General features: G+C 47.1%; 1 protein-coding gene and 1 non-coding gene across 5 annotated transcripts; both read right to left on the bottom strand.

Annotated features, from left to right (window-relative positions):
• Positions 1-38: 38 nt before the first annotated feature.
• Positions 39-27040, bottom strand: THSD1 (thrombospondin type 1 domain containing 1). Of its 4 annotated transcripts, none has more exons than XM_043478059.1 (5): positions 26711-27035; positions 23536-23674; positions 19007-19969; positions 7848-8006; positions 39-1667 (listed from the first exon to the last, which is right to left on the bottom strand). In XM_043478059.1, the coding sequence occupies exons 2-5, from the start codon at positions 23591-23593 to the stop codon at positions 304-306; spliced, it is 2544 nt and encodes an 847-aa protein (XP_043333994.1). In that variant the 5' UTR covers positions 23594-23674; positions 26711-27035; the 3' UTR covers positions 39-303. The 4 variants fall into 4 exon arrangements, with proteins under 4 accessions (XP_043333994.1, XP_043333995.1, XP_043333997.1 ...); XM_043478060.1 differs by lacking the exon at positions 26711-27035 and adding an exon at positions 26506-26671; XM_043478062.1 differs by lacking the exon at positions 7848-8006 and having other exon boundaries at positions 26711-27040.
• On the bottom strand, positions 2734-2865 carry LOC122447683. The gene has a single exon (XR_006271342.1). It is a non-coding gene; the product is annotated as a U8 small nucleolar RNA (small nucleolar RNA).
• Positions 27041-27313: the final 273 nt, after the last annotated feature.

The following is a 27313-nucleotide window of genomic DNA, read 5'->3' as shown; positions in this document are numbered from 1 at the left end:
TGTATCTTGTCGTTTTTCATACTCACATGAGACCAAGCCCTATTTTGCTCTTGTTTAAATTTTATTATCATAGTTAGTAGTGATAAGCTGACAGAAACAGGCTAAGGAAGGGAAAAGGGTTGAGATAAATAAGTTCTTATGAACTGAAACACATGTGCATACTTGTGAGTTACCACCTCCCCCACATCCTGTCCTGCTGTACTGAAAAGAGTCCACGCCAGAGTCCACAGAACATTGTAAGCAGCCGATCCCTGGATCTGGGCTCAGGACCCCGCTGTGTTAAGTCTCAGGGGTGATGCCGGTCTAGATAACCAGCTTTTCCACACTCAGCGTACTTGTGGTTTCATCCTCTTCATTTGACCCAAAGTATCCCGGCAGATCCAGCATCCGTTGCTCTGCCTCGGTGAGGCCGAAGGATGTATTGTCGTAGAAGGCGAACTCCGGGTGGGCGGGGAAGCTCTGACACTTGTCTTTTCTGCCCTGAGAAGGACTCAGCGGGCTGACCCTCTGGTAACCATCTTTGGGCGCCGGGGGGGAAGGCTGCTTCCTTGAGACACTCCTGTGACTGGGGGACGGCCCCCTCCGAGCCCGGGGAGGCTCGGGTCTCTCACCTGCCCCCACGAATCCGGCCTGGCGATCCCCCAGGTCCGGTTTCCTTGGGGGCGGCCCCAGGGAGTGGGGTTTGGGGAGAGGGCTTAAAGGACCACTGGCCCCCGCTGCCCCTGAGCCATGGTCCCGTTTCTCCGGGAACAGGGTAGCACCTCGACTCGGAGGCCGGCCTCGTTCTCCGGCCTGGTCCCAGGTCCGGGCCCTGGGGCCGTGGGCGGGAGTCGGCCGAGGGGTCAGCGTGGACAGGCTCCTCTCCCGGAACGGCCGGGCCTGCCTGGCCTCGTGAAAGCTCGCCGTCCTGCGGAAGTGGGACCCCCGGGGGTGGCTCCTCACCTGCGACTTGCGGAGGAGGGTCTGGCTGGGGCTGACCGCGCAGCTGGCCGCCGAGAGCGGGTGGTCCAGCCGGGAGGGGGGCCTGTCTCCGGCGCCCACCGCAGGGGGCTGCTCCAGGAACGGGGATTTGATCCGGAACTTGCCGGCCGTGGCTTCCTCGGGGCTCTCAGGCCCTCCGGGGGACGCTGCTGCTGCGACGGCGGCGGCGGCATCGATGGCCGTGTCCGTCAGGGGGCTCTGAGACACGTGATACACCTTGGTGGTCTCCGTCAGGCCTTTCTTCTTCATCTCCTTCAGCTGCTGCTGGGCCAGGCGGTAGCTGAACAGGGGCGGGATGATCTTCTGGGCGTTGGCCTGGAAGCTCTCGCTCCCCGAGGCCTCGTCGTCGGGAGGCGCCGGCACGCTCCGCCGGTAGGTCAGTGGGATGCCTGGGTCCCCGGGGCTCCCCGCCGGCCCGTCACCCGCATCCGAGAAGCTGCCGCGCGGCTCGCTCAGCTCACAGATGTTCTCCTCGTCGGAGTTCTTCCGGCAGCCCGGCCCGTGCAGCGAGTTGTGGCGGGCGGGGGTGCTGCACTTGGGCGCGCGGCCCAGCTTCCGCCACAGCGTGATGAGCACGGTGGCCACGATGATGAACAGGCACAGAGATATGCCGGTGACCGTCACGACGTTGTTGGACTTCACGGGAGCCTGGGGCTGGAGAGGAGATGGGCTGGATGGTTGGAAAGCTACAAAAAAAAAAAAAAAAGGAACAAATGCATCCTCTGATATGCTTCTCTCTGCGTTGGTCTAAGGTCTCTGGGTGGCTTGCTGTAATTATCTAGCAGTTAAATAAGTGAAATAAACAAGGACTAGGACTTCTGGTCGTACATATTTCTAGAGACAACTTAAGTCAAACTGAAACAGAGAGACCCGTAGAAGTGTGGCGACCAGATGGGCCACAATCAGGGTGACTCCTGGCCACACTCCGCGTCTGCTGACACTTGAGCCCAAATTTCTACATAGAAGCCTCAGAAGGAGTGTTTCAAGGTAGAAAATCAAGGTTTTTCACTTAAGGTAAGGCAAATATGGGCGTTCCCCCATGGCTCAGTGGTAAAGAATCTGTGTGCAATGCAGGGAGACTTAGATGTGGCTTCAATCCCTGGGTGGGGAAGATCCCCTGGAGGAGGAAATGGCAACCCACTCCAGCATTCTTGCCCGAAAAATTCCTTGGACAGAGGAGCCTGGCGGGCTATAGTCCAAAGGGTTGCAAAGAGTCAGACACAACTGAGCACTACAGCAAGGTAAACATGGGATATCTACAGTTAAATGTACCTTTGAGATGCATGTTGGAAAATTTCCAGTAACACTTGAAATGCAAAGTAATTTAGGCAGGTTGCAGCTACATGTGCACATCTCAAGAGAAATTAATAGGTGAAAATAGGTCTTTTGGCAATATACTACAACTCAAGTTTTCTCTCCCGTGTCCAGGAACTGCTTTCCTAGGTCCTGGAGCCTCTGTTTTCCCACTTCTGCTTTCTCAGCTCTCTATCTCCTCCCTCCCTTCCATGTGGTGCCGATTTTCCTCCTTCCCTATTCTCTCAATCTGGTGTGTCCCACAGTCATCAAAATGTCTCACCAAGACTCAGACGCCACCTGGGACCTCAGCCTGTACTACCACAAAAGTACCCAGGAACCTGAGACCACCCAGTTCCACCCGGCAGGACCTCTCTTTCAACTTTTAGGCCACTGTCCATCATTTAAGCCCTTCCAGTCACCTGTCCCCTCCCCTCTTTTTAACTAGTTAATGTATGTATCAGGAGCAATCAGGGTCTTGCAAGTCATGATCATGCAGAGCCATTAATCACGAATCATGTGAGCTCCAATCACCACATTCTATTCTGCCCTCCAAAAGGGGGAACAGGTAAGGATTAGCCTACCAGATGATTTTTTAAATTTATTTTTAATTGGAGGGTAATTGCTTCACAGCCACAATGCTTTCCCATGTCTCTCTTCCCCAGTCGTATTCCCAGCTCTGTGAGTCATCTCCTGGACCCATCCCCAATGCTCCCCTCCCCTTTCCACTGCACCCTATGAGACACCTATAGCCAAAGACCTCACCATCCAGAAACTTTCCACAAAACACTGTTCGTCTCCTTGCCTGACCTGAGGATGGGCCCCCCTGCAGGGCACAGCCTCCTCCACCCACTCTTGGGTGGGAGCTTTATTAGAAGCAGAGCCAGCGGCAGGGCGTGTCCCTCAGCCTCCTCATCCCTGGCTGCCATCTCAACCAACTCTTTCACCTCCGTGTAGAAGTTCTACTCTTCTGGTGCCCATGTCCATCCACCCAGACATCCCCCTACCCATCCCTCAGCTCTTATCATCTCCCCACTTCCAGACACTCATCAGTCAGCAGCACCCAGGTCCAGGCTCCCTCACCATCCCAGAGCTGGGACCATTCGTGTCCTCCCAAGCTGTCGTCCCTTCCCACTCTCTGCAGGTGCTCTTAACCTTCACAGCCCACTTCTGGCTGTCTCCTCCCTTCTCATTCATTCATGATTCCTACACTAGGTATTCAGCCTCACTGCAAAATCTGATTCTCCAACCCCTCCGGTTTCTCCCCTTCCTCCAGTCACTTTCCGCTCTCACTTCTCTTCCTGCACTGAGGATCCCTCACTTGAACCCTTCTCCTGCCAATAATCTCAATTCTCTGCATTCTAATACTGAGCTATACCCCTTCCCCTGCTCTGCAGCGAAAGTCCGTTCCTAGATGAATCCAGACCTGTGGATTTTCAGCTGCAACACCCAGGCCCTGAGCCCTGGTGGAGAAAATAATGGACCATGCAGGCCAGTGCCTCTGTGTACTGACAGCACCCAAATCTGGCCGCCCACAACCCTGTCACGGGTGCCTAACCAGCTCTCGCTTCCCCCCCCCGCCCCCGCTACTTGGAAGCTGCCCCATTCACCCTCTTCCTCGGTGGTCTGCTGCAGCACGAAGAGGAGAAGCTATCAAGCGAGTGCAGCTCGGGCTTCTTCTGCCATCCTCCCCTCCAGCATGAACTGAGCAGCTGTCACACCTCTGTTTACCTCTTCCTCTAGGGAATTAGGAGGAGCAGTGTCTTCCCATAAGGATGAGTCCACCAAGTATGCTCTAGGCCACCCTTCTCCAGGGGGACTCTCCCTATGCGCCAGTTATCGCCAGCTTCTCCTGGAGGAGAAGCTCCACAGAAACACGCTCCAGCTCTTCTCAAAGACCTTCCGAGAACTCTGACTACTGCTACAGACGTACCTCGCTCGTCTTCCCGGCTGAACCTACAGAAAGAGAGGTCCGTGTGCACTGACTTACGGCTTCCACGTCACCCTCTCTGGCTCCTGCAACCTGCCCCCAGGTTTCCAATGGGCCACCTCCGACTGGAAGTCATTAAGATCTACTAGCCAAGGAGCTCCATCTTGACAGTCCTTGAGCTTTGCGGCATCGGCTCCTGTCTGACCCTTCCTGTGACTGTTTCTCCTCTTGGTTTCAACAGGTATCTAATTTGGAGACAAGAGCATGGACTCTGGAGCCAGCGAGAGCCAGATCCCATTCTGGTTCTACTAGCACTGTTCTCTCCATCAATGTCCCACCAAACGTCCACCTCCACACACCGAGGACTCAGCACCTTCCCCCAGAGCCTGCACCTCCTCTGATGTATCTCATCTCAAGGGAATGGTGTCCTGTCCATGCAGTTGCCAGCAACAGAATCCTAGGTTTCACCCGGGATGCTCCCCTCTCCACGCCTGCCACATCCAGAGTTGCTGAATCCTCTCCTCCACATCCCACCGCCTTGGGTCAATGACAAACTCTTTTAACAGGCCGCCTGCAGCCATTCCTGCCCCTTCTGATTTCTACTCCACACTGCAGGAGAGAGAGCCCTCGACAGCACAGGTCCATTCTTTCAAGGGCCCTCAGGATCTGGCTTGTCCAGCCTCATTGTGTGTGTGTGTGTATGTGTGTGTTTTGCAGCGCTACGCAGCTTGTAACATCTTAGTTCCCTGACCAGGGATTGAACCCAGGCCCTTGACAGTGAAAGCACTGAGTCTTAACCACTGGACTGCCAGGGAATGACCCTGTCCAGCCTCATTTATATCCCTCCTTCCTGACACTGTCCTCCAGCCACATCAGACTGTCGTCAGTTCTCTGGGTTCCTTAAGGGGCCCATCATCTGCTGAGCTTTCATCCATCGCTCCCTTCGCTAAAACTCCCTTTCTCACCTAGTTCACCAGGTGACGCTTATTCAGCTTTCAAACTTCAGCTCACACATCACTTCTTCCAAGAACAGAGGTGTTCCCAACCTAGACTGTCGCCAAGTATCCACAGCAAGCTGTGGGTATCTTCTATTGTACTGGATGTTACGCCTGCTTCTGTGTCTGCTAAGTTACTATATCATACGCCCCTTCCAGACAGAGAGACATGGCTTACCTATATAGTTCCAACTCCAGTCAATAACTGGCATAGAGCTGGTACTCAGTCAATGTTATATTCAGTAATTGATTCATTATTTTAAAGGTCGTAACAAAATGTTCAACATCCCATCTGATGGAATGTGGGTACATGGCTACTGGATCCACCCACTGCTGCAGTGAACAAGAAGGGCCAAATTAATGTAGAACTTCACTCAGACCTTGGCATAAAAACATCCTTTCAAAACCAAACAGAACTCTAGGCTTTCAAACAAGTGAAAATAGTTGAATGATGAAAGATTTGTTTCCTGGCTGATCATGTCTTCGTCTGCAGTGGCTGCTTCGTCAGTGGCAAACGTACATGACAGGCCTCTTAGCTGTCACCTTGGACTCTGGTTGGAATCCTTTAAAACCACAGCTGGAGAAAAGCCCCAGAGGTGCTGACCTCACCCATCTCTGCCTCATCTTGTCTTTCCCTGAAGTGAAGGAGAGCTTCCTGATGCTAAGCAGCCTGCAAACAGGTCTTTACACTTCCAAGGAGTAGAAAACAGCCTAAACCGGAGACAGAAACACTCGGGAGAAATGATCATTTTTATCCACATGAGCATTTATCTGAGGACCACTGATAGTAGAAACATGGGTGTTTGTAGCACTTACCCTTTTTTCTAATTTATAATGCACAAATTTCCAGTTCCCACCCAGGATTAAAGAGATTAAGATGCCAGAACATGAAATAATACCACACAGCCGCAAAAAATGATTGCTAATTCCAGGATGCTTTTAGAAAGCAAGACTGACCTGTAATATATAGAGGCAAAGTATTCAAGTTAGGGAGCTTAGGGCGAGGCCAGATCTAGTCCCTTGCTTTCTAGCTCTGTGGTCTTGGGCGGGTGGCTTATCCTCTCTCTGCTACAAAGTTCTTACCTGTATATGGAGATAATGATGGACCGACTTTATACATGCAAGGCACTTAAAAAAAAATGCCTGGCAGCATCAAGCTCTTAAGATCTGAGCCTAGCATAAGAATCCTTGTCTTGTAGAATTATTATGAGTTTTGAGTGAGACATGTAATAAATAGTTGATATTGCTGTCGCTGCTAAAGGTGCAGTAAAGTCAGGGGCAGTTGATTTTTAATTCATTTGAGTATCACGGAACTCTAGATGGAATAGCTTAACACAGCATGCCCTCCCAGAATGAAAAGCAAGAAGTTACACACAAGGAAGGAGCTATGGAGAGTAAGGGGACTTATAAAGAAAAGGGCAGATGGAGAAGAAAGCCTTAGAAGACAGTATGAGACACAGCTGGAGAAACAGATTTGGGGTGGGGCCCAGGGCTGATGAAAGAGGAGGGGAAAGCTGGGGGCTGGGAGGACAGCCTGCGCCTGAAGCTGTAATAGGAAAATCACAGGAGAGACAATGGTCTTAGGATGCTGGAATAAAGGGAACAAGGCCTACAGCACTGGCTGCAAAGAGGAGAGAGCAGGATTCTGGAAGGTCACAGGTGGGGACACTGGTCAAGGTACTGCCAGATGCTGGTGGTTTGCTCAACAAGGTGCTCTGAGATCAAACACAGAAAACATCTAACTCCTCCAGGTCCCAAAGGGACAGGAACCAGGGGTGGTTTTCAACCTGGAGTTGGAGAATGGAAGAAGTCAGGACTGGAGAGAGGGGCCTCACCTAAGGGTCAGGACCAGAGCAAAGGCTGGTCAACTAAATGGGGAGCTGGCTGTGTCTCAGATGGGGGATGGTGTGTGCAAAGAGCAAAGATTCCTTTTTATTGTAACCTGTGGGAAATGAATGGGATTCAGCTCCATAAGCTGCAGCAAACCCAGCTGAGGAACCTGAGCCCCCCACCAGACCATCCACATCGAGTCCTCACTGAGCACCTGCTAGTGTGGGCCTTCGAGGTGCTCAGGAGGATGAAGGAAGGGCCAGCCTCCAGGTGATGTCAACGTGAAATGCCCCACCTTCTCCTCCTGGGCAGGGGAGTACAGAACAAATATAGGGCCCTTCAGGGGATAAGGCAGGGCGTCTTGCCCCATTTTGGACAATTGGTCTATATGGTTCCCTGGGACTTCTTGAAGATGAGGAGGAAAAAACCAATTTTTTAATGTTTCCCCACAGTCCCCACCCCCCCCCCCAAGTTTTGATGGAGAGAAGTTAAAGGAGGGAGAAACAGCAAGAAATCTTGGGAAGAAATGATCATCCCTCCCATTTTTTTGCATTTTTAAAAATGATTCTGTATGTCTGAACATTTCATTTAGACCGATGTCCTTGTCATCTTCGCATTTTTGACAGTGTTAAGTCCCCGGCCATCTTGCTGGCAAGCCAGCCCCAGCTGTAGACACAGTGAGGGGCAGAGAGTCGGTACAGCCAGCAGCACTGACAACGCAGTTGAGTCCACTCCTGAACTCAGACTGGCGACTGCCAGGCAGGCCTGAGTGCAGCAGTCCCTCCGGGAGAGGCTCGGGCGGGAGGATGGATACCTACCAGCACAGTCCTCCAGGGAACACGGGGAGGTCTCCGAGGACATTCCGGGGCAGCCAGGTCGGGAGGGGGAGGCGGTCAGGCACACGCGGCGACGCTCTCTGACACCGTCCCCGCACGAGGCGCTACACTGGCTCCACGGCTGCCACAGCCCCCAAGTTTCTGCAAGGACACCGGCCAGGCTTTTAATGCTAACTCACCTGGAGAATCAGAATGTCAGCGCACCCAAAGGAAGCGGCAAAACTCAAATCTCAGGCCATGAAAAGTCAGTAACGTGGAACATTCCCAAAGACGGGCAAAGCTGGAATACTGCTGCTACCCAACAGCAAAGGAAGTAAAAATGTGGGTAGCTCAGGTGTGTTTGACTCTTTGCGACCCCATGGACTGTAGCCCACCAGGCTCCTCTGTCCCTGGGATTCTCCAGGCAAGAACACTGGAGTGGGTGGCCATTCCCTTCTCCAGGGGATCTTCCCGACCCAGGGATCAAACCCAGGTCTCCTGCATTGCAGGCAGATTCTTTACCATCTGAGCCACCAGGGAAGCCTGTATAATTTATAAAATAGCAACCATTCTATAACCCATCAGACAGCAAAGGTCACAGGACAACCAAATGGCCTGAATTATAAGGAAAGACAGACTCCTCCAAGGAAAGCCAGGATGCAAACATTATTTCCTGGGGCAGATGCCACGCCTCACACAAGTTGGTGAAAAGAAGTCATCTAAAAATGTAATGAAGGGGCTTCCCAGGTGGCTCAGAGGTGAAGAATACACCTGCCAATGCAGGGTACATGGGTTCGATCCCTGGTCTGGGAAGATCCCACACTAGACCTGTGAGCCACAACTACTGAATCCACATGCTGTAACTACTGAAGCCCCCGTGCCCGAGAGCCCATGCTCCACAACAAGAGAAACCACTACAATGAGAAGCCCAAGCAGAGCTTACCGCCATCGGAGAAGGTCCACACGCAGCAACAAAGACCCAGCAGAGCCATAAATTAAGTAATTAAATAAAAAATAAAAATGTAACGCACTGTCAGAGGCCTGGTGCAGGCTAGGAGAATACAGAAGCCCTGGGAGCCACACCCACGGGGGATTTATACCCACTGGCAGGCTCTTCGCCACGAAGCTCACCAGCTGTTCACAAGGAGGACCGAGGGCAGGTTCAAGACCAGAGGGAGCCTCCCTGAGGTGGAGGCCGAGGAGGGGAGGAGCAGCTTGTGGGGAAGACACAGACCTCATCCAGAGCCTCCTCTCCATCTGCCAACAAGAGCCCCAACCACTGGGCACAGGGCAGGAAACCCCGTCACTCTAAGAGCACCAGCTGAGACCTAGTGCTACCAAGGAATGGAAAAAGAGAGAAAGCTTCACCCTTAGAGAGGAGAACCGGGGCCGAGACTAATACAGAGCTTCTACCACTGGCGAGGGGCGGCATCATCACAAAGACCCCTCATGGTGATAACGTTAAACATAAATAATCTAAAGACCAACTAAAAGACAAAGATTGTGGGGTTGGATAAAAAAGCATAACCCAGGGACTTCCTGGTGGTCTGGTGGTTAAGATTCCAGGCTTTCACTGCAGGGGGCATGAGTTCAATCCCTGGTCAGGGATTTGACACCTGCATGCTGCCCAGCGTGGCCAACAAAAAAAAAACCCATGACACAACTATATGCTGTTTAAAAGAAACACACTTTAAGTATAAATACAGAAACAGGTTAAAAGTAAAAGGAGAGGAGAAGTTATACTTCAAAACATTAATGAAAAGAAAACTCAGTGGCTATATTAGTATCAGACAAAGTAGATTGCAGAACAGAGTATTGGAAAGAAAGTGAAGTTGCTCAGTTGTGTCCAACTCTTTGCAACCCCATGGACTGTAGCCTACCAGGCTTCTCCATCCATGGGATTTTCCAGGCAAGAGGACCAGAGTGGGTTGCCATTTCCGTCTCCAGGGGATCTTCCTGACCCAGGGATCAAACCCAGGTCTTCTGCATTGCAGGCAGATACTTTTTACCCTCTGAGCCACCAGGGAAGCCCAGGATGCAGAACAAGGAGTATTACCAGGGATAAAGAGAGATGTTTACATAATGATAAAAGGGTCAATTCAGCAAGGAGACTTAACAACCCTAAATAGGGATGCACCTAACACCAGAGCGCTTGCAAAGAGTCAAGACATCTGAGTAAGTGAGCACACTTGCATTAACATCAGAGCTTCAAAATACATACAGAAAACATCCAACACAGTCATTATTGATTGGCAAATGCAAACTTCTTCCCCAAGCATATATGTAATCACTGCCAGATAGAATAATTGAATAGCCCCCTATAAATAATTATCCTACGTCCCTTCTCTATCAACACCCATCCAATCCCAAGATCTATCAGGTCATGCCCACACTAGGCACCAAAACATCCTGTGCATAAAAGTCTCTCTTCTTCATTATGGACAAAACTCATCATGCAGTCAAGGGTGTACAAAGCACTACAAAAACATAAGGAGAACATGCAGGGCAGATACATTCTCAGGTGAGCCAAGTGGTGCAATCCTTGGAGTGAGTCATGGAATATGACTTCTTTACAGCAATTAAAAGTCTTGGATTTTCACAAGAGTGGGAGCATTACAAACCAGTATCCTGGACCAATGTCAAGTGAGGTGTGGTAATTATGTTCCATCCAGAGTTCCAACTGAACACAATATTGGTTCTGTGTCTCCCAGATCACACTGCAGCTCCTCAGATGGCTGAAAAACAAGCCAGCTTTGTCCTGGAGCTTCACAGCTGTTCAGACACTACGCTTCCAGTGCTTGTAAAGCTTTGGGAAGCTCCTAGTAAGTCTCTCTGAGCTAAAGTACTGTGATTTATTTCTGAAAAATCTCCTGGGAATTCCACTACTGTGACCTCTAAATGGCAAATTAAGTCAATGTATAGTTTATCCTTCTCTTGTCCTTGTATTTAAGACCACAAAAGGTAGATTACAAAAGCCAAGAATACTTTTGTTATTCTTTCTTAACTCTTCTACTTTACACGCGCTATTGTTGTTTTTAATCTCTAAGTCCCATCCAACTCTTTTGGGACCCTATGGACTGTAGCCTGCCAGGCTCCTCTGTCCACAGGATTTCCAGGCAAAAATACTGGAGTAGGTTGCCATGCCCTTCTCCAGGGTATCTTCCCAAACCAGAAATCGAACCCAAATCTCTTGCATTGGCAGGTAGATTCTTTACCATTAAGCTACCAGGGAAGCCCACCCTTTATTTTACACAGATATTATGTAAATATATAGTCATCTGTCAAACCAAAAACAAAAATTCCATTAGTAGGAGCCAGAAAAAAAAAAAAAAAATCAAAGTTCTGGTAAAAGCATGAATCTTAATGTCAAAAATCTCATTATGAAATGTGTCTTTTTCCTTTGAAAGCAAAATCATGGCTGGTAGGACCATTAGCCATTGAAAAAAAAAATAAACATTTAAACTAAGTTTTAGTTCTTTTACTTCGAAACCAAATTAATCAAACAGAAAACAAGAGAAATCACTCAAAGCAATGAACAAATTTAATCAGGCAATATTTTAAATGCCTTAAACAACTCTATTTGTTCCCTGAAGATTTCTGTTAAAAACACTGGAGAGAACACTTAGCAAATGGGGACTGACTGGATAGCTATAATAAACGTAGTAGAAATGGAGAGTCAGATGACCAATTTTCTAAATAGTCTTCCTTCATGAATGACAGGCTGTTTGTTTTGCCCTGTTTAGATGTCCATACATGCATTCATACTACATAGAAAACCTGTTTGGCCAGGATAAATGCTTTACAGGCCACTCTATAGGATATTAAATCTGAATAAGCAAAATGTGTTCAGAATAGGGAAAGGGAGATTTGTTTCCACTCCAAGAATATTTGAAGAGTATGAAATATTCACATTTGCAAGATATTTTGCTCATGAGTCTAATGTAACTAAACAACACATGCTTATAAGAAAATTTAAGAGATTTGAGTGAGTAGCTAAGAGAAGCCGTGGGAGCAAAGACTCTTGGATCAGCAGTTCGGATTTTCTGTGCCTGACACAGGCTCATTCACATGAGACCACGCATGCTTATGCCTGGGCCAGTGGGCTCCAAAGTGGGTTACATGTCTTCAAGAGGGGTGGGCAGCACAAGATGAACTAATGAAGTGAGGAGGAAAATACTGGAACTTTTTTTCAATCAAAAAGTTTCCTATTACTTAATATTAGATTGACAGATGATTGTATAGTAGGCAGCATGGAATATCAGTAATATAGCAAATGCTGGACTTCCCTGGCGGTCCAGTGGTTAAGAATCCACCTGCTAATCCAGGGAACATGGGTTCAATCCTTGGTCCAGGAAGATTCCACATGCCACAGGGCAACTAAGCCTGTGTGACACAGTGACTGAGGTTGCACCCTACAGCCTGTGCTCCGCAACGAGAAGCCACTGCAGTTTGAAGCCTGTGCCCTGCAACTAGAGAACAGCCCCTGCTTGCCACAACTAGAGAAAGCCTGCACATAGCAACGAAGACCCCGCACAGCCAAAAAAAATGCTCAAGCCAGTCTGTTCACCAGTAGTTTTTAAGCCACTAACCTAACCTTTCTATGCCTCCCTTTCTTTACCTATACAGTTGACAATAAAATAAACCTAACTCATACAGTTATTATAAGGATTAAATGGGCTAATATTCATAAAGCACCTAAAACAGCTCTTGGTGCAAAGTAATCACTACATGAATGTGATTATACCAAATGGTCACATACAGTATGTCAGCTATTCTTAAAAAATCCCAAAGGAAGAGCAGGAGTTCCACCAAGTGGAAGGTGGTTCCTTCCTTGTCAGAGAACTGCAGAGTATTAAAGTATCTAAGGGCCTGCTTATATTAAATTATATTTTCCAGTTTTAGGTAAACCAAGTGGATGAGTGGTTTAAAAAGATTCTGGCAAAGAATTAAAGATGAAACAGTAATTAAGCACCTGCAAATAAGACAACAGGAACAGGATGACAGGACTCCTATTCTTGACAAAAGCTCTTGTCCAGTCACAGTCGGAATGAAAAACCAGACCAACTAATCAGAGAAACAAGAACACAGCCAACAGACTTAAATTCCCAAGAAAACTATGTGCTAAATATTTACAATTTTTGCTTGTCAAAAACACTATGTGACTATGAATTTATACCCTCTATCAGTAATTCTCAACTTAGCCCTAAATATATGTTTTATATATATATTTGCCTTGAGAAACAGGATCCATTATCCCTTATCTGACACCATTGGGGCAGATGAGTCCAGGATTTAGAATTTCTCAATTTAGATTTTTGCATATTACTACAGCACCTGTGCCCGATATTACTAACACTCTCCTCGCAGCATCTCATAACCACACATATGACATTTCTGCAGAGAAACTCATAAACATTCACGCTAAGTAGGATAAGTGAAGATCACAAATAATCATTTTTGACACTATCCTGTTCCTGTAAATTAGTATGTACATGTTTAAGGTTCAAAGACATATTTGGAAAAACAGACAAAACTATCAAACCCATTCTCCCTTTTCAAAAGGAACTAATGGGAAATTCATTATGCATCAGAGAGTCACAGCTCATGGTGGGCTCAATGTGGTGGGGGGGAGGTCCCTGAATGATGCCATTTGGCAACAAGGACAGTCTTTACTGGTCAGAGCCAGCAATTTAAATGGAAAATGAAGAGAACTTGATTTAGTCATTAACTTTTATACTAGAAACACAAAGGCACCGAGTTTCCATCACTAGCATAAGTTTCATCGACCAGCCAAGCAGAGCCCTGCTGGGTGGCCACACAGAGAGAGAGAATCTGGGGATTCCAGGAGCGTTTAGCCCCTCAAGGTCCTCCCAGCCCTACAGCCTGGCTGTGTCTAGTGGCTGCAGCCCCATAGGGAACCCTGAGCACCCTCAGCCTGGACACAGAGCTCTACTCCCCCTTCCGCCCACCCCCCACCCCAGGGTCTTCCCTCTGCGGCTGGGGGAGAACTCAGTCTTCAGACACCAGTGGAGGAGTCAGCAGGAAGCCCCACAGTTGGGAGAAGGAACCAACACGGAGACCTCCTGCTCCCAAGGTCTTCCATCAAGTGGCCTGAACTCCTTTGCCCGCCCATGGTATGTTTCCATTGTGTATGGGCTCAGTCGTGTCCGACTCTTTGCAACCCCACGGACTGCAGCCCACCAGACTCCTCTGTCCATGGCATTTCCCAGGCAAGAATACTGGAGTGGGCTGCCATTTCCTTCTCCAGGGGGGTCTTCCTGACCCAGGGATTGAACCCGAGTCTCTTATGTTTCCTGCATTAGCAGGCAGGTTCTTTACCACTAGTGCTTTACCACTGGGAAGCCCTTGTTTCCATTAAATTCAGTCAATTAAAATTTTTTTTTTCCATCTTAGCAACTTCTTTTGAAAAGGCAACCACATCTCGAATGATTAAATCAACATAACTGTTTTTCCACTGATACCTAGCTGAGACCTGTCACATCAGAGTACAACTTTCCCTTTACTAAATATGTACTGAGCACCTGTTAATGTGCCAGGTATATCAAGTGGGCCAAATAAACATCATAAAAAGCTTCATGGCAGCACAAGTCGGCTTTTGTCGGCAAATGAGCTCCTGCAATCGGGAGTTCAGGGAGGTGTGGAAATGTGAGGAGAAAGACACTGAACAAGCAGTGACAGAGGGATAAATGCCATGAAGGAGGGTCTAAGGATGCTGGGCCAGTTTATACCAGGGAGTTTACCAAGACTGGGATCGAGGAAGGGTACCCAGGAGGAGACTTGGGGGATGGGTTAATGTAACCAAGTGAAGGTGGCAGAGGGGTACCCAGTCTCCAGCCCATGGATGGTGACTGTAGGGGGTGAGGGGCAGCTCGCCACGGAGGGAACATGGATGCTCATCCTCATGGGTAAGGTGTCAAGTGAGGTAATTGACAAGTTTCAAGCACGGGAATAGCCCTCAGTTGACCTGAATTTTCAACAATCCCTCTCTGGCTGCCTTGAGAGAATGAAGGGGATGGGGGAAAAACAACTAGGGATCTATTAAAAGAGTCCAGGTGGGGGGCTTCCCAGATGGCGCTAGTGGTAAAGAACCCGCCTCCCAACACAGGGACATGAGATGTGGGTTCGATCCCTGGGTGGGGAAGATCCCCTGGAGGAGGGCATGCTAACCCATTCCAGCATTCTTGCCTGGAGAATCCCACGGACAGAGGAGCCTGGCGGGCTATAGTCCATGGGGTCGCAGAGTCGGACAGGGTGGAAGTGACTGAGCACGCACGCGGCTGAGCACTGGGAACTAAGATCCCACGAGGCGCACAGCACAGCCAGAAAGAGTCCAGCTGGGAGATGGGAGAGGCTTAAAGCAAGGGGTGTCGGTGGAAATGGAGAGATTCAGGGATTTTTCGAAGAAACAAAACCTATAGGACCTAGTGATTTGTTCATAGGAGGTGAAGAAGAGGAAGGCTCCTGAGTTTGGGGTTCAAACAGTGAAATGGGTGGAGCCTTGTACTGAGGAGCAGTGTTAGGGGGTAAGCTGATGAGTCCAATTCCATGCTGCTTTTGAGGAGCCTGGAAGACATCGGGGGACAACTGTTCAGCTCTTGGATGTAGGTGAGAGACGCTAGCCTTGAGCCATCAGCAACAGGACAGCAATCACCTAGCAACTGTGAGAAGAATGAAAAGACGCAGAAGTTCCAATAGAAGATACAGAAGGCCGAATAGAAGTCCGAGGCTTAAGGGATGCGATGGTGGTAGAACAGACCGGCAGAGGTGACCCCGAAGGAACAGCAAGAGGGGCAGGAGGCAAACAAGGCGAGTGTGATGTCACAGAATAAAGGTCAACCAAGACACGGATGAGAAACATCCCAGATTTGGGGACCAAGAAGTCATTCACTGGCTGCTTTAATGAGAGCATGTTCAGGGCAGGCGTGTGAGTCAGGAGTGGGTTGCAACGTGAATGGGGGTGAGGAAGTAAACCCCAAAGTACAGGTGACTTTTTCAAGACCCAGGGCCACACAAGGAAGACGAGAGGAAGATGGTGTGTTCTGGAGGAGGATGAAGAGATGAGGGGCAAGTTTGTTTTGTTTTCAGCTGAGACGACTGGGGACATCTCAAAGTTGATGCGGATGAGCCAGTAAAGAAGGGACAGTTAGAGATGGAGGAGAGGAGGGTAATCATGAATAACAGAAGGTTCCGGAGAAAGCAGAGGGGCTGGGATCCCCAGGGGAGGGGAGGGTGACCTCGTACTGGAGGAAAGACGCTGCTCCTCTCGGGACAGCAAAGGAGAGGATGGGACGGCTGCCTGCAGGCTTCTGGGGATCTCGGTAGGAGAGTGAGAAGGCGCGTCCCTGATGGCTTCTAGCTGCTCTATGTGGCTGAGTGAGCTCTGAGCATGAGGCAGGGGTGGGGGTGAGGACAGGGGGGAGCAGGGGAGGGCCAACAGAACAGAAGAGGACAGCAGGGGCGTGAGCAGCAGGGGTGGTACGCCGGGTCCAGCAGGAGTGGAGGCACGTGAACCCCCAGTGGCCCCGCTCTGCCTGGGTGCAGAGGGCAGCTGGCAGGGGCGTCAGGACAACGAGGCAGGGGCGTTTGGGGTATTGCTAGGGGAGTTGTCAAAGGAACAGGCCATGGAATGTAAGCTGGAGAGAGGTAACCACAAGTAGGGAAGCGCCAGTGGTAGGGACAGAGTCACAGGCATTTCTCAGTAGAAGTGAGCAAATCTGGAGCAAGAAACTCGTGGGGCACCGAAGATGCCCAGAGGCCTGGGCCATCAGGGAGCACAGGGCCTAGTGGGAAAGTAGATAAGGGAATGTGTACGTGATCAGGAACATCTCTGCTGGATTAACCTCTTGCCAAGACCAGACCTGCACCCAGGAAAAGGGAAAGAAATGCAAAACGGAGCCTGGGGCCTGGGTGGAACCATAATAACCCTACTTCTTTGTGCAAAGAATTAAAAATCTGAAGAAGTTTCTAGAAATCCGGCTATGAACTCTCACTAAAGAGGCGTCATTCTTATAACGAGGCACGCATGACAGCAAAGAGACACACTTGAAGACACCCTCTAGAGGAAGCGGGACACTACTCAGTACAACTTGGGTTTTAGCTTTGAATTCTGACTTGCCATATGATGTAATAACATAATCTCTAAATACATACAAAAGGATGAAACTAGAACATTCTCTAATACCATACACAAAAACAAACTCAAAATGGATTAAAGAGCTAAATGTAAGACAGGCTACTATAAAATGCCTAGAGGAAAACACAGGCAGAACACTCTTTGATATAAATTTCAGTAATATTTTTTTGGATCCACCTCCTAGTGTAGTGAAAATATAAACAAAAATAAACAAATGGGACCTAATTAAGCTTAAAAACTCTTGCACAGCAAAGGAAACCATAAACAAAATGAAAAACAACCCACAGAACTGGAGAAAATATTTGCAAATGAAGCAACTGACTCCAAAATATACAAATCGCTCAAGTAGCTCAATATCAAACAAACAACCCAATCAAAAAGAGCAGAAAATCAAAATAGACATTTCTCCGAAGACATACAGATGACCAATAAATACATGAAAAGATGCTCAATATCACTAATTATTAGAGAAACGCAAACTTAAACTTCAATGAGGTATCACTTCACACCTGTCAGAATGGTTATCATCAAAAAAGCTACAAATAATAAATGCTAGAGAGGGTGCAGGGAAAAGAGACTCCTCCTACACTGTTGGTGGGAACATAAATCGGTACAACCACAGGGAGAACTGTATGGAGATTTCTTAAAAAACTAAAAATAGAACTACCATGTGACCCAGCAATCACACTCCAGGGCATATATCTGGAGCAAACTGTAATTCAAAAAGATACATGCACCTCAACGTTCATGTAGCACTATTCACAATAGCCAAGACATGAAAGCAACCTAAACGTCCATCAACAGAGAGATGGATAAAAAAGATGTGCTACATATCAAACCAGCCAATCCTAAAGGAAATAAACCCTGAATACGCATTGGAAGGACTGATGCTAAAGTTGAGTTGGCCACCAGATGCAAAGAGCCAACTCATGGAAAAGACCCTGACTCTGGGAATGATTGAAGGCAAAAGGAGAAGAAGGCAGCTGAGGTTGAGGTGGTTGGATGGCATCACCAATTCAATGGACATGAACTTGGGCAATCTCTGGGAGATAGAGACAGACAGCCCTGGTGTGCTGCAGTCCATGGGGTCACAAAGAGTTGGACATGACTTAGTGACTGAACAACAACAATATATATACATTGGAATACTACTCAGCCACAAAAAAGAATGAAATAATGCCATTTTGCAGCAACACGGGTAGGCCTAGAGATTATCATCCTAAGTGAAGTAAATCCAGAGAAAGACAAATATCATATGATATCACTTATATGTGGAATCTTAAAAAATGATACAAATAAACTTATTTACAAAGCAGAAAACAGACCTACCAACTTTTGAAACAAACATATGGTTACTAAAGTGGAAGGGTGGCGGGAGGATAAATTAGAAGGTTGGGATTAACATGTACACACTCTATATAAAAAAGATGATCAACAAGAACCTACTGTACAGCACAGGGAACTCAGTATTCTTTAATAACCTGTATGGGAAAAGAATCTGAAAAAGAATGGAGATAAATATATATATGTAGCTGATTTATTTTGCTGTACACCTGTACCGAACACAATATTGTAAATCAGCTATACGCCAATATAAAATAAAAGTTAAAGAACAAACATACCTAAAAAATAAAATACAGTGTAGTAATAGCTGAAGTTTATCAGTGCTTCCTACATGCCAGGCACTGTGCTAAGAAATGTACACACTGATGTCACTTAATTCTCACAACTCTCTGAGGCAGATACTCTTATCATCCCCACTTTATTGGTGGGCAAACCGAGACCTGCAGTGGTTAGTTAGCAGTGAGCTGGGTATGCTTACCAATATTCTTCATTTTTCAGACAAGGATGTTAACATCATTTGGAACATTACGAGGAGTGAACCATAAAAATGATGGCACAGTTCATAGAAAAATCAAGTTCATCTAAATTCAAAAGAATAATTTTGATTGCATGAAGATGCCAGTTTCATTTTAAAAAAAAATGGTTTTAAAATCGTAATACCAACCTATACTTCTCCGAATTAGCATGCACTCCTTCTCCTTTGCAGAAAACTGGCTTCGGCTTGAAACGCCCAAGTCAAAGCAGTATTTATTCCTCCCCATGTCAAACAAAGTGCAGTTGAATACTGTTCTCCTCTCTCCCAAGGCCAGGCTGTTTTCAGCCAGCCGATTGGTCCTCTCCCCTGGGAGTCTGGGGGCTTCCTTGAAGACGGCGATCACCCCCTGGACAAAGACGCACGGCGGGGGCAGCACCGTGACCTCCACCCCAGCCTCGCAGGTGAGCTCCGGCTCCATCACCAGTTTGTACCCAAATTTCTGGGCCAGGTCAATGGGGCCTGTGGACGTGATGACCAAGTCTCGGCCCAGCAGCTTCAGCACCACGGTGACCGTGACGTAGGCTTCCGGCCCCACGGGGGCGCAGTCGAACTCAACCCACTGGCCTTGAGCGAGCTCCACCCGCTTGCTGGCCCTAATCTCCAGCGGCGGGGCCTGACCTGCCCTCGCCTCCGGGAGGCTGTTGGTGAAAGTGACGTCCAGCAAGATGTCAGGCTTGTCCCCGGGGAACGGGCACAGCGGCTGACTGGTGAAAAGGCCCACCTGGAAGGTGCCTTCGGCTGCCTTGGACGTCCTGCTCAGGTCAACGCGGAAGACGGGCCATTCCACCCTGAGAAAGGCGCTCCTCTCCCTCGGGGGGGCCGGGGGGCTGCTGTTTGTCACTTCCTGGGTCATCACGAACCAGTAGTCGCCGGCCTCCTTGAAGTAGAAGCATTCAAACTCGAGGGTCTCCTGGGACTGGTTGGTGAGGACGTATTTGGTGGTAAGAGTCCGGTTGGAGCTGGCCTCCACCAGCAGCACAGAGACATTCCTCAGCGTCCCGCTGGCGCCATGGAAATCCACGGTCACCGTGCTGTTGCTTAGCGCTACATGGCCCGGCTCCCCCAGCACGAGATACTCAGCCTCTCCCAGAACTGCAAGGAAATGGTCACAGTGAATTTTCAAAAGGGATATCTGAGCGGCAGTACCGATGACATCCACAAAAACAGCATCTTAGACACAAGAGAAGTTTGAACTGTGCCAAGGATGACATACAATGATGTTGAGAGCTAACCCTGGGAGCTGGGCCCTGAACCTCTTCCATTCTAAAATGGCTCAGGTCCTTCATCTCCATCTTTCATGGTTCTTGTTCAAAATAATGAATGGGTACTCTGAATTCTCAACAGTCAACAATGGAATCTATCTGCGAAGAAAACCTAATAAGGCAAGAGTAACAACTGACAATTCTCATGATAAAAATCCAACACTTCACTTTGCTCACTTTAGTCATATTGTAGTATTTAGGTATTTGCAGGAAATAGGTTTACAGTGAGGGCTTCCCCGGTGGTTCAGTGGTAAAGAATCCATCTGCAATGCTGGAGACACAGGAGGCGCGCAGGTTTGATTTCTGGGTCAGGAAGATCCCCTGGAGAAGGGCATGACTACCCACTCCAGCACTCTTGCCTGGAGAATCACATGGACAGAGGAGCCTGGCGGGCTACAGTCCATAAGGTTGCAAAGAGTCGGACATGACTGAGGCAACTTAGCACATGCGTGCACACACACCCACACACCCACAGGTTTACGGTGAAGTGAAAGAAAGCCTCATTCAAATGATATAATATGAAGTACTCTAGATGACTTAACATGGACGACTCTAAATATACAGTTGATGTTTGAACAACATGGGTTTGAACTGCAAGGGTCCACTTATGCACAGATTTATTCCAACAGTAAATAGTAACTAGATGATCTGTGGTTGGCTGAATCTGCAGATGCAAACAGCAGATATGGAGGGCCAATTATAAGTTATATCAGGATTTTCAACTGTGAAGAGGATCAGACTCCTTAAACCTCACGTTGTCCAATGATCAGCTGTACCTGTTAAGTTACTGCTTTCTGACATCCAAGACAAGTGTGTGAGTATTTTTATCAGTAAAGAAAGTGCCTTTTGTTTGTATAAGGCAGAAATTTTAAGATGAATATGAAATGTTGACATTCTATCCTACATGGATTAATCCAGGGGACAGAGTGAACATTCATGGAATAGCTAAGCATGTCCTTGGTGATTTTAATGACATTATAGTAACAGGCCTAGGCAAGATAGATGACTACTAGCCCAAAAGTATCCCTTAGTTAGGATAATCATATCTTTTTTTTTAAAAGAGACCCACTGGAGCAGCTGAAGTAAAAAGCAGAAAGAACACAGACACACAAGAATCCTTGTTTCTATTTTGAACCCTATCCAAATACATACCAAAAGAGACAGAATTTGGCAATACAACAATCAACTGGCCTGTGGCTAGGGTAGGAAGCATTCTAGATTTAAGAAAGTGCAGTGCCCTTTGGTTTGAAAAACAACATGTGTAAGTAGGAATTTGTAAGTCTTCTTATATATACATGATAATACAATATATTAATATAATAACTAATTATATATGTCATATATGCCCAAAGGACCTCAATGTGTTGGCTGGGCTGGTAGTCCTTAAATACATTCAATCTACAGCAGAGACTGACATAGCATTGTAAATCAACTATACGTCAATAAAAAATAAAACAAATTCACTTGGCTATACAGCAGAAACCAATCAACACTGTAAATCAACAATACTCCAATAAAAGTTTTTTAAGAAAGAAAAAGTAGACTATTCAAGGATATTAAAAAATGGTTATTAGAATCAGCACATGAAATACTGTCATATGAAGGTTTGTTTGATCACCTCAGCACTTCACTCATTTCTTATTTAAGACGAGGTGAAATAAAACGTATAAAACTTGGATCGATCTGGTCACTTGAAAGACCACAATAGTTTTTGGTTTTTTTTCATCAACATACACATTGAGGAGTGCTCCCTGTTGGATGGAGGTGACTCAGAGTTAAGGAAGGCAGTTGCTTCTGATGCAGCTTCTGTGCGGGTTCAGAGCTGACCTCCAGTGCTCACTGCAGCCCAAGGAAGGAGTAAGGACTGGGAACAAAGCTTATATTCATCTGCATCCAATGGGGCAGAATGGTTCTGTGATGCATTTTAACACTGAGAAGCACACCACACTTAGTTAATTAATGAAAACCTATTGTCAGGGATACGGTTACCACAGAGGCAGATCAGATTCTGATTTGCTGGGCAGCTAGTCAATGAGAGAGACACACACGTCCCTTTGGAAATGGACAAGAAAGAGAACTGATGAGTCTCAACAGCGGCAGACAGAAGGTGTGTATTGAAGAGGGAACTTGGCTGCTTACACTTGAACTCTAGTTTCTACAGGCAAGAATATATTCTCATTTAGAAAACTACCATTTGGTCATACCATCAAACTGACTGCTACAGTTCAGTTTTCTCCATTCATTCGTTTCCTCTCTCCCATTCCTTTAAAGGAACTGGTGTCTCAAAATAAGCATGTGGATTTCAAAAGAAATCTAACTGTTAATGGTATATTTTGATCAATTTCAAATGGAGAAGGGGATAAAACCCCACATATATGAAAATACCTCCATTTTTATTAGCAGCCTTTGCACTCAACTTTTATGCTTTATTTTCTGCTCAATCAACTTTTTTATGTGCCGGTAAAATATTTTGTTCTCAACAATAACAAACATCCTCGCAGACTATTTAAGTAGAACTTTTTCATGTCCTTCTCTTTATGAAACAAAGTACCCTTTTATAGTTTTTTGTATAAGGCTGTTAAAAAATGGTTATTAGAATCAGCACATGAAATACTGTCATATGAAGGTTTGTTTGATCACCTCAGCACTTCACTCATTTCTTGAGCAATGTTTTCCCCAGTGGCTCAGTGGTAAAGAATCTGCCTGCAATGCAGGAGATAACAGGAGACACAGGTTCGATCCCTGAGTTGCGAAGATCCCCTGGAGAAGGAAAGAGCAACCCACTCCAGAATTCTTGCCTGGAGAATCCTATGGACAGAGGAGCCTGGCAGGCTACAGTCCATGGGGTTGCAAAGAGTCAGACACAACAGAAGCAACTGAGCATGCAGCTGAGCATGCACGAGTATGCACACAAAAGACTTTAAAAGAAATGAATCCCAGGGACTTCCCTGGCGGTCAAGCAGATAAGACTCAGAGTTTCCTCTGCAGAGGGTGTGGGTTCAATCCCTGGTTGGGGAACTAAGATCCCACATGCTTCGAGGCACAGTCAAAACAAAACAATAAACAAAAATAAAACTAAAAGACAGCACACACACAAGTGTATAATACTGAAACACTAGGAAATCAATCAAAGTGAGGGCAACATGCTTGTCTCCGACTTGTGAAATGAAAGTGAGTTTAAAAAAAAAACTTAAAAATATATTTTAAATGAAATTTGAATTAATAATGCAGAACCTTAAGAGAACCTAGGGTTGTAAGAACCATGGTTTAAAAGGCACTGAACTGGAGTCCCTGCCCTGCCTCCTTCATGGAGAGGCATCAACATTCAGGCATTTAAAAACCTCCCATTTCTGTTTCTTCATTGGGACCCACAGCATAGGTGCACTCAACACTTACCATAGTCACAGAGCACCACCAGCAATAGATTTGAAAAGTCTTTCAACGTTTGTTTCATTCTGATCAGCAAAATCCCAGGTCTTTGTTCTCCTCATGTCCTTTTTCACATCCGAATGGTAGAGTCTTCTTTCAAAAACACCTGCAAGGAGAACCTCAAAGAAATATTGGCTCTATTCAATGTGATTCATAAAATAGTAACCCTGAGATGACAAAACCATTCTAAGAAGTCAGACTTTCTAGTTAATACTGAAAAGAAAACAGGAAGGACTTTACTGTTGCCCCCAGGGAAATGATCGGTAATTATACACGTTCCTTTCATTATAGCTCACCCGCTAAGAACATTCAGGTCTGCGCACACCAAGACTTTCTCTGCAAAACACCAAGTCTTTATTCTTTATAGCGGACCCTTAAGTGGAGACTTGGTTGCTCTTTGCTTAATTTTATTGAAGTTCATAGCCAACCTTGATAATATATCTTTGCATACTTATATGCATGGCATAGCAGGCTAACCAACTGACTAACATTTTGCCAAATTTTTGCATCTGTTGTGTAGACCCGCTTTGCTTCCACAAATGGGCTTATATTAACATTGTCTGTCTTACACAATTGGTATGTTATCTGGATTGCTCCATTTCTTAATGCCTAGGAGCTATATCAAAATTATTAAGCCTTAAAAAAAAATAAAAGATACTCAGATTATTGCAATTAAATGTGAACTCCATGTGGCCCTGACTTCCCTTGGTTAGGGCATTCTAAAGACAAAACAGCTATCATCTTTGGCAGCCTTCCAATACTTGTTGCTACTGGCTGGCATGCATCAGGAGATGTTGATTTCAGGCAGCAATCTTCCCAGACCACCTAGGAGGGCAGGGAAGACCTTGATGGACCATGGTCCAGAATGATTTATGAGCAGTGGCACTTACTTTGATATAAACACACTACTACACAACAGAATGAGATGCAGGGCATTTAAGAGCCAGTTTTTCTCATACTTGAGTCTAGGAAACTATTGGATACTAAACATTACCAAATAGATATTTTCTTAATATCTATATTCCCCCCATTATGCACAGTTAATCTACTTTTAGTAAGTTTTTAAAAAGCATATTATATTCAAAATATATGTATGTCACATCCCTTCAGATAAGGCAGGAATTAAGGGAATTAAGAAGACTGATTGGAATAATCAGAAATTTGGTGGAAAGGAAATAAGTCTGTCTCTATTAGTTTTCTCTCTGTAGGAGCTGGTTGAGCAAAAGGAAATGCTGGACTTCCTCAAAGAGAAGCAGAGATATGAAGTGTAATCATGCAGACAATTAGGGCTCTCGCCCTCTCCAAAAACAACCAAAAAAGAAAATTCAGTTTTGTTGGAATTAGGCACAGATTTGACCCAATCCTTTCCTTTTACATGAATTGGGAAACCTGGCCAAAGACAGCAGATGAGCATCTTTGTCTCTCTGGGGCAAGGGTGGGCACACAGGGCAATTAAAATGCTTCCTTTAAGTCACTGATACTCAGTAACCAAAGAAGAAACAAGCAATCTCTGGCCCCCAGAAGTGGAACTAACTCCTCCCAAATTGCTTGTTTCCGCATGACAAACAGGCTTCCCTGATGGCTCAGAGGGTAAGGAATCCACTGGCAATGCAAGAGACCTGGGTTTGATTCCTGGGTTGGTAAGATCCCCTGGAGAAAGGAATGGCTACCCACTCCAGTCTTCTTGCCTGGGAAATCCCATGGACAGAGAAGCCTGGCGGGCTAGTCCATTGGGTCCCAAAGAATCGGTCGGCAACTGAGCAGCTAATACTTCACTTCACCATGCCATGACAAACATTTTCAAAGAAGTTCTTAACAACTGATTTTCTGATTGTAACACATTTTCTTTCTTATAAAAAAGTTCAGTAAAATGGAATAGTGATAATCTATATTTAGAGTTGCATGGAAATGGAATTATGCAATAATCCAGGCTGTCTGAAACCAGGCTGGTCTATAAGACATAATATGGTTTGCATACTATGGATTTTTTAAAAATATTCTCAAGCTTTTGAAAATGAATGCTGATTTTTTCGTTAATATGAAGATGTAAACAGAGCACCCTAGAATGTCATGGAATACTGGGTTTAAAAAGCACTACTTTAAAAAAAAAAAAAAAAAGCACTACTTTTTTTTTTTTAAGAAAACAGTGAGCTTCTTTAATTTGTTTTAAACCTTGCTTATTTTCTTTCAACAGGTGTTCCCAATACCATGACTGGCTACTTACAGTGTTTGGCTTGTTAATCGTTTTTTGAGAAAATAAGAACCTGAGCATCCTTTATACACATTTAAAGAAAAAAAACTTATATAGAGCATTCACATACAGAAATGTTTAGACATTCTAAACATAGCAGCTACAGGGTAGGGGCAAGTTGTGAATATTCTCAGTGGCTAATCACGACTGAAGCGGCTTAGCATCAGCAGCAGCAATGACATGACGCAGAACTCAGATCCCAGTACTTTTGCTGAAAACTGCAGATAAACGCTTATCTGTCCCCTAGGGCGTCTTCAGAACTCAGAAAAAGAAACTGAATTACGCTGAGGTTCAGGAGACCAATGACTTAGGAAAGAATAAAAGGAAAAGTGATCCTGTCCCTTCTGACAAACATGCACACGCTCGTGTGGACGTCTAATGATATTTATTAAAAGGAAATCCCTAAATTCCAAGCAGGTTGCATTTATGTATTCGGCCGAGTCGGCGGTGCCTGGTCCCCGCGTCCACCCAGCTTTCCCCAGGCCCGCAGGTCAAGGTCACGTTTGGAAACCAAAGGCGGCCGGTGTCCTTAGCCCAAAGTCCTCCTAAAACGGCACTTATCTCATACTACTTGTATCCCACAAAGGATTTCTTTCTGGAAAGACGCAAGCCTGTTCTGAAACGCAGAATATCCCAGACGCTGATTTTCAAGGGTCCCAAACTCTCCGGACTCAACGCCCATCTATCTGCGTGCGGTCAGCCTGGGTCCCTCGGCTACGCCTGCGCCAGGTGCAGGTTAAAGTCGGGACTCGGAGAGGCGGAGACGGCACTTTCTGGGTACGTGGAGGGGACGGTACACGGCGGGGAGGGTGGGGCGGCAGAGTCCAGGGACCCTCCGGGGACCCCGCGGCGGGGGTGCACCCCAGGTCGCCTCCGGAAGGTCCCTCTTACCTCTGGGACGGGCGGGCGGGACGGCGAGGCGGGCGGAGGGCGAGCGACTTCAAGGCGGCGAGGCTGCTGGCGGAGCATCCCGCGTCCCGGGACTGCGCCCGGGGCCGCCGCGCCGTTCCCGCAGCCCCGCCCGGGACCGCCCCCGACGGCGCGGGGAGGGCGGCAACCGGCGGGCGGGGACCTCCCGGAGCCCGCCAGGGCCGCCCCGCCCGCTCCGGGCCGCGCATCCTTTCCTGCCCGCGCCCGCCTGGCCCGCGGCTGGACAGGAAACCCGGCAGGAAACGCGCGACCGGCCGGGGCCTGCGGGGAGGCGGCGCGGACCCCCACCTCGCGCCCCGGAGCCGGGTTTGAGGGCGAGCCGCCTTGTCTCCGGGCATTTGCGATCCAGTCTCTTCTCCCCCGCCCCCCTCCTCCGCCCACTTGTCATTATCTTCTGGGGGACCACGAGGCAGTCATTGAAGTTGGCTGTAAGCTTGGTTTCCCAGACGTCAAGGAAGAGCTTCAAAAGAGAAGAGCTCACGAAGGTGCCTCTACGTTTTTCTCCGGAGCTAGAAGTGGTTATTTACATTAAAAATAACGTTTTAAAAACTCGAATCCGGAAGT

This window comes from Cervus canadensis, chromosome 9 (assembly GCF_019320065.1).
Source record: "Cervus canadensis isolate Bull #8, Minnesota chromosome 9, ASM1932006v1, whole genome shotgun sequence".
Classification (NCBI taxonomy): Eukaryota; Metazoa; Chordata; class Mammalia; order Artiodactyla; family Cervidae; genus Cervus; species Cervus canadensis.
The sequence above is the reverse complement of the archived record's forward strand: the minus strand, read 5'-3'. Positions and strand labels throughout refer to the sequence as shown.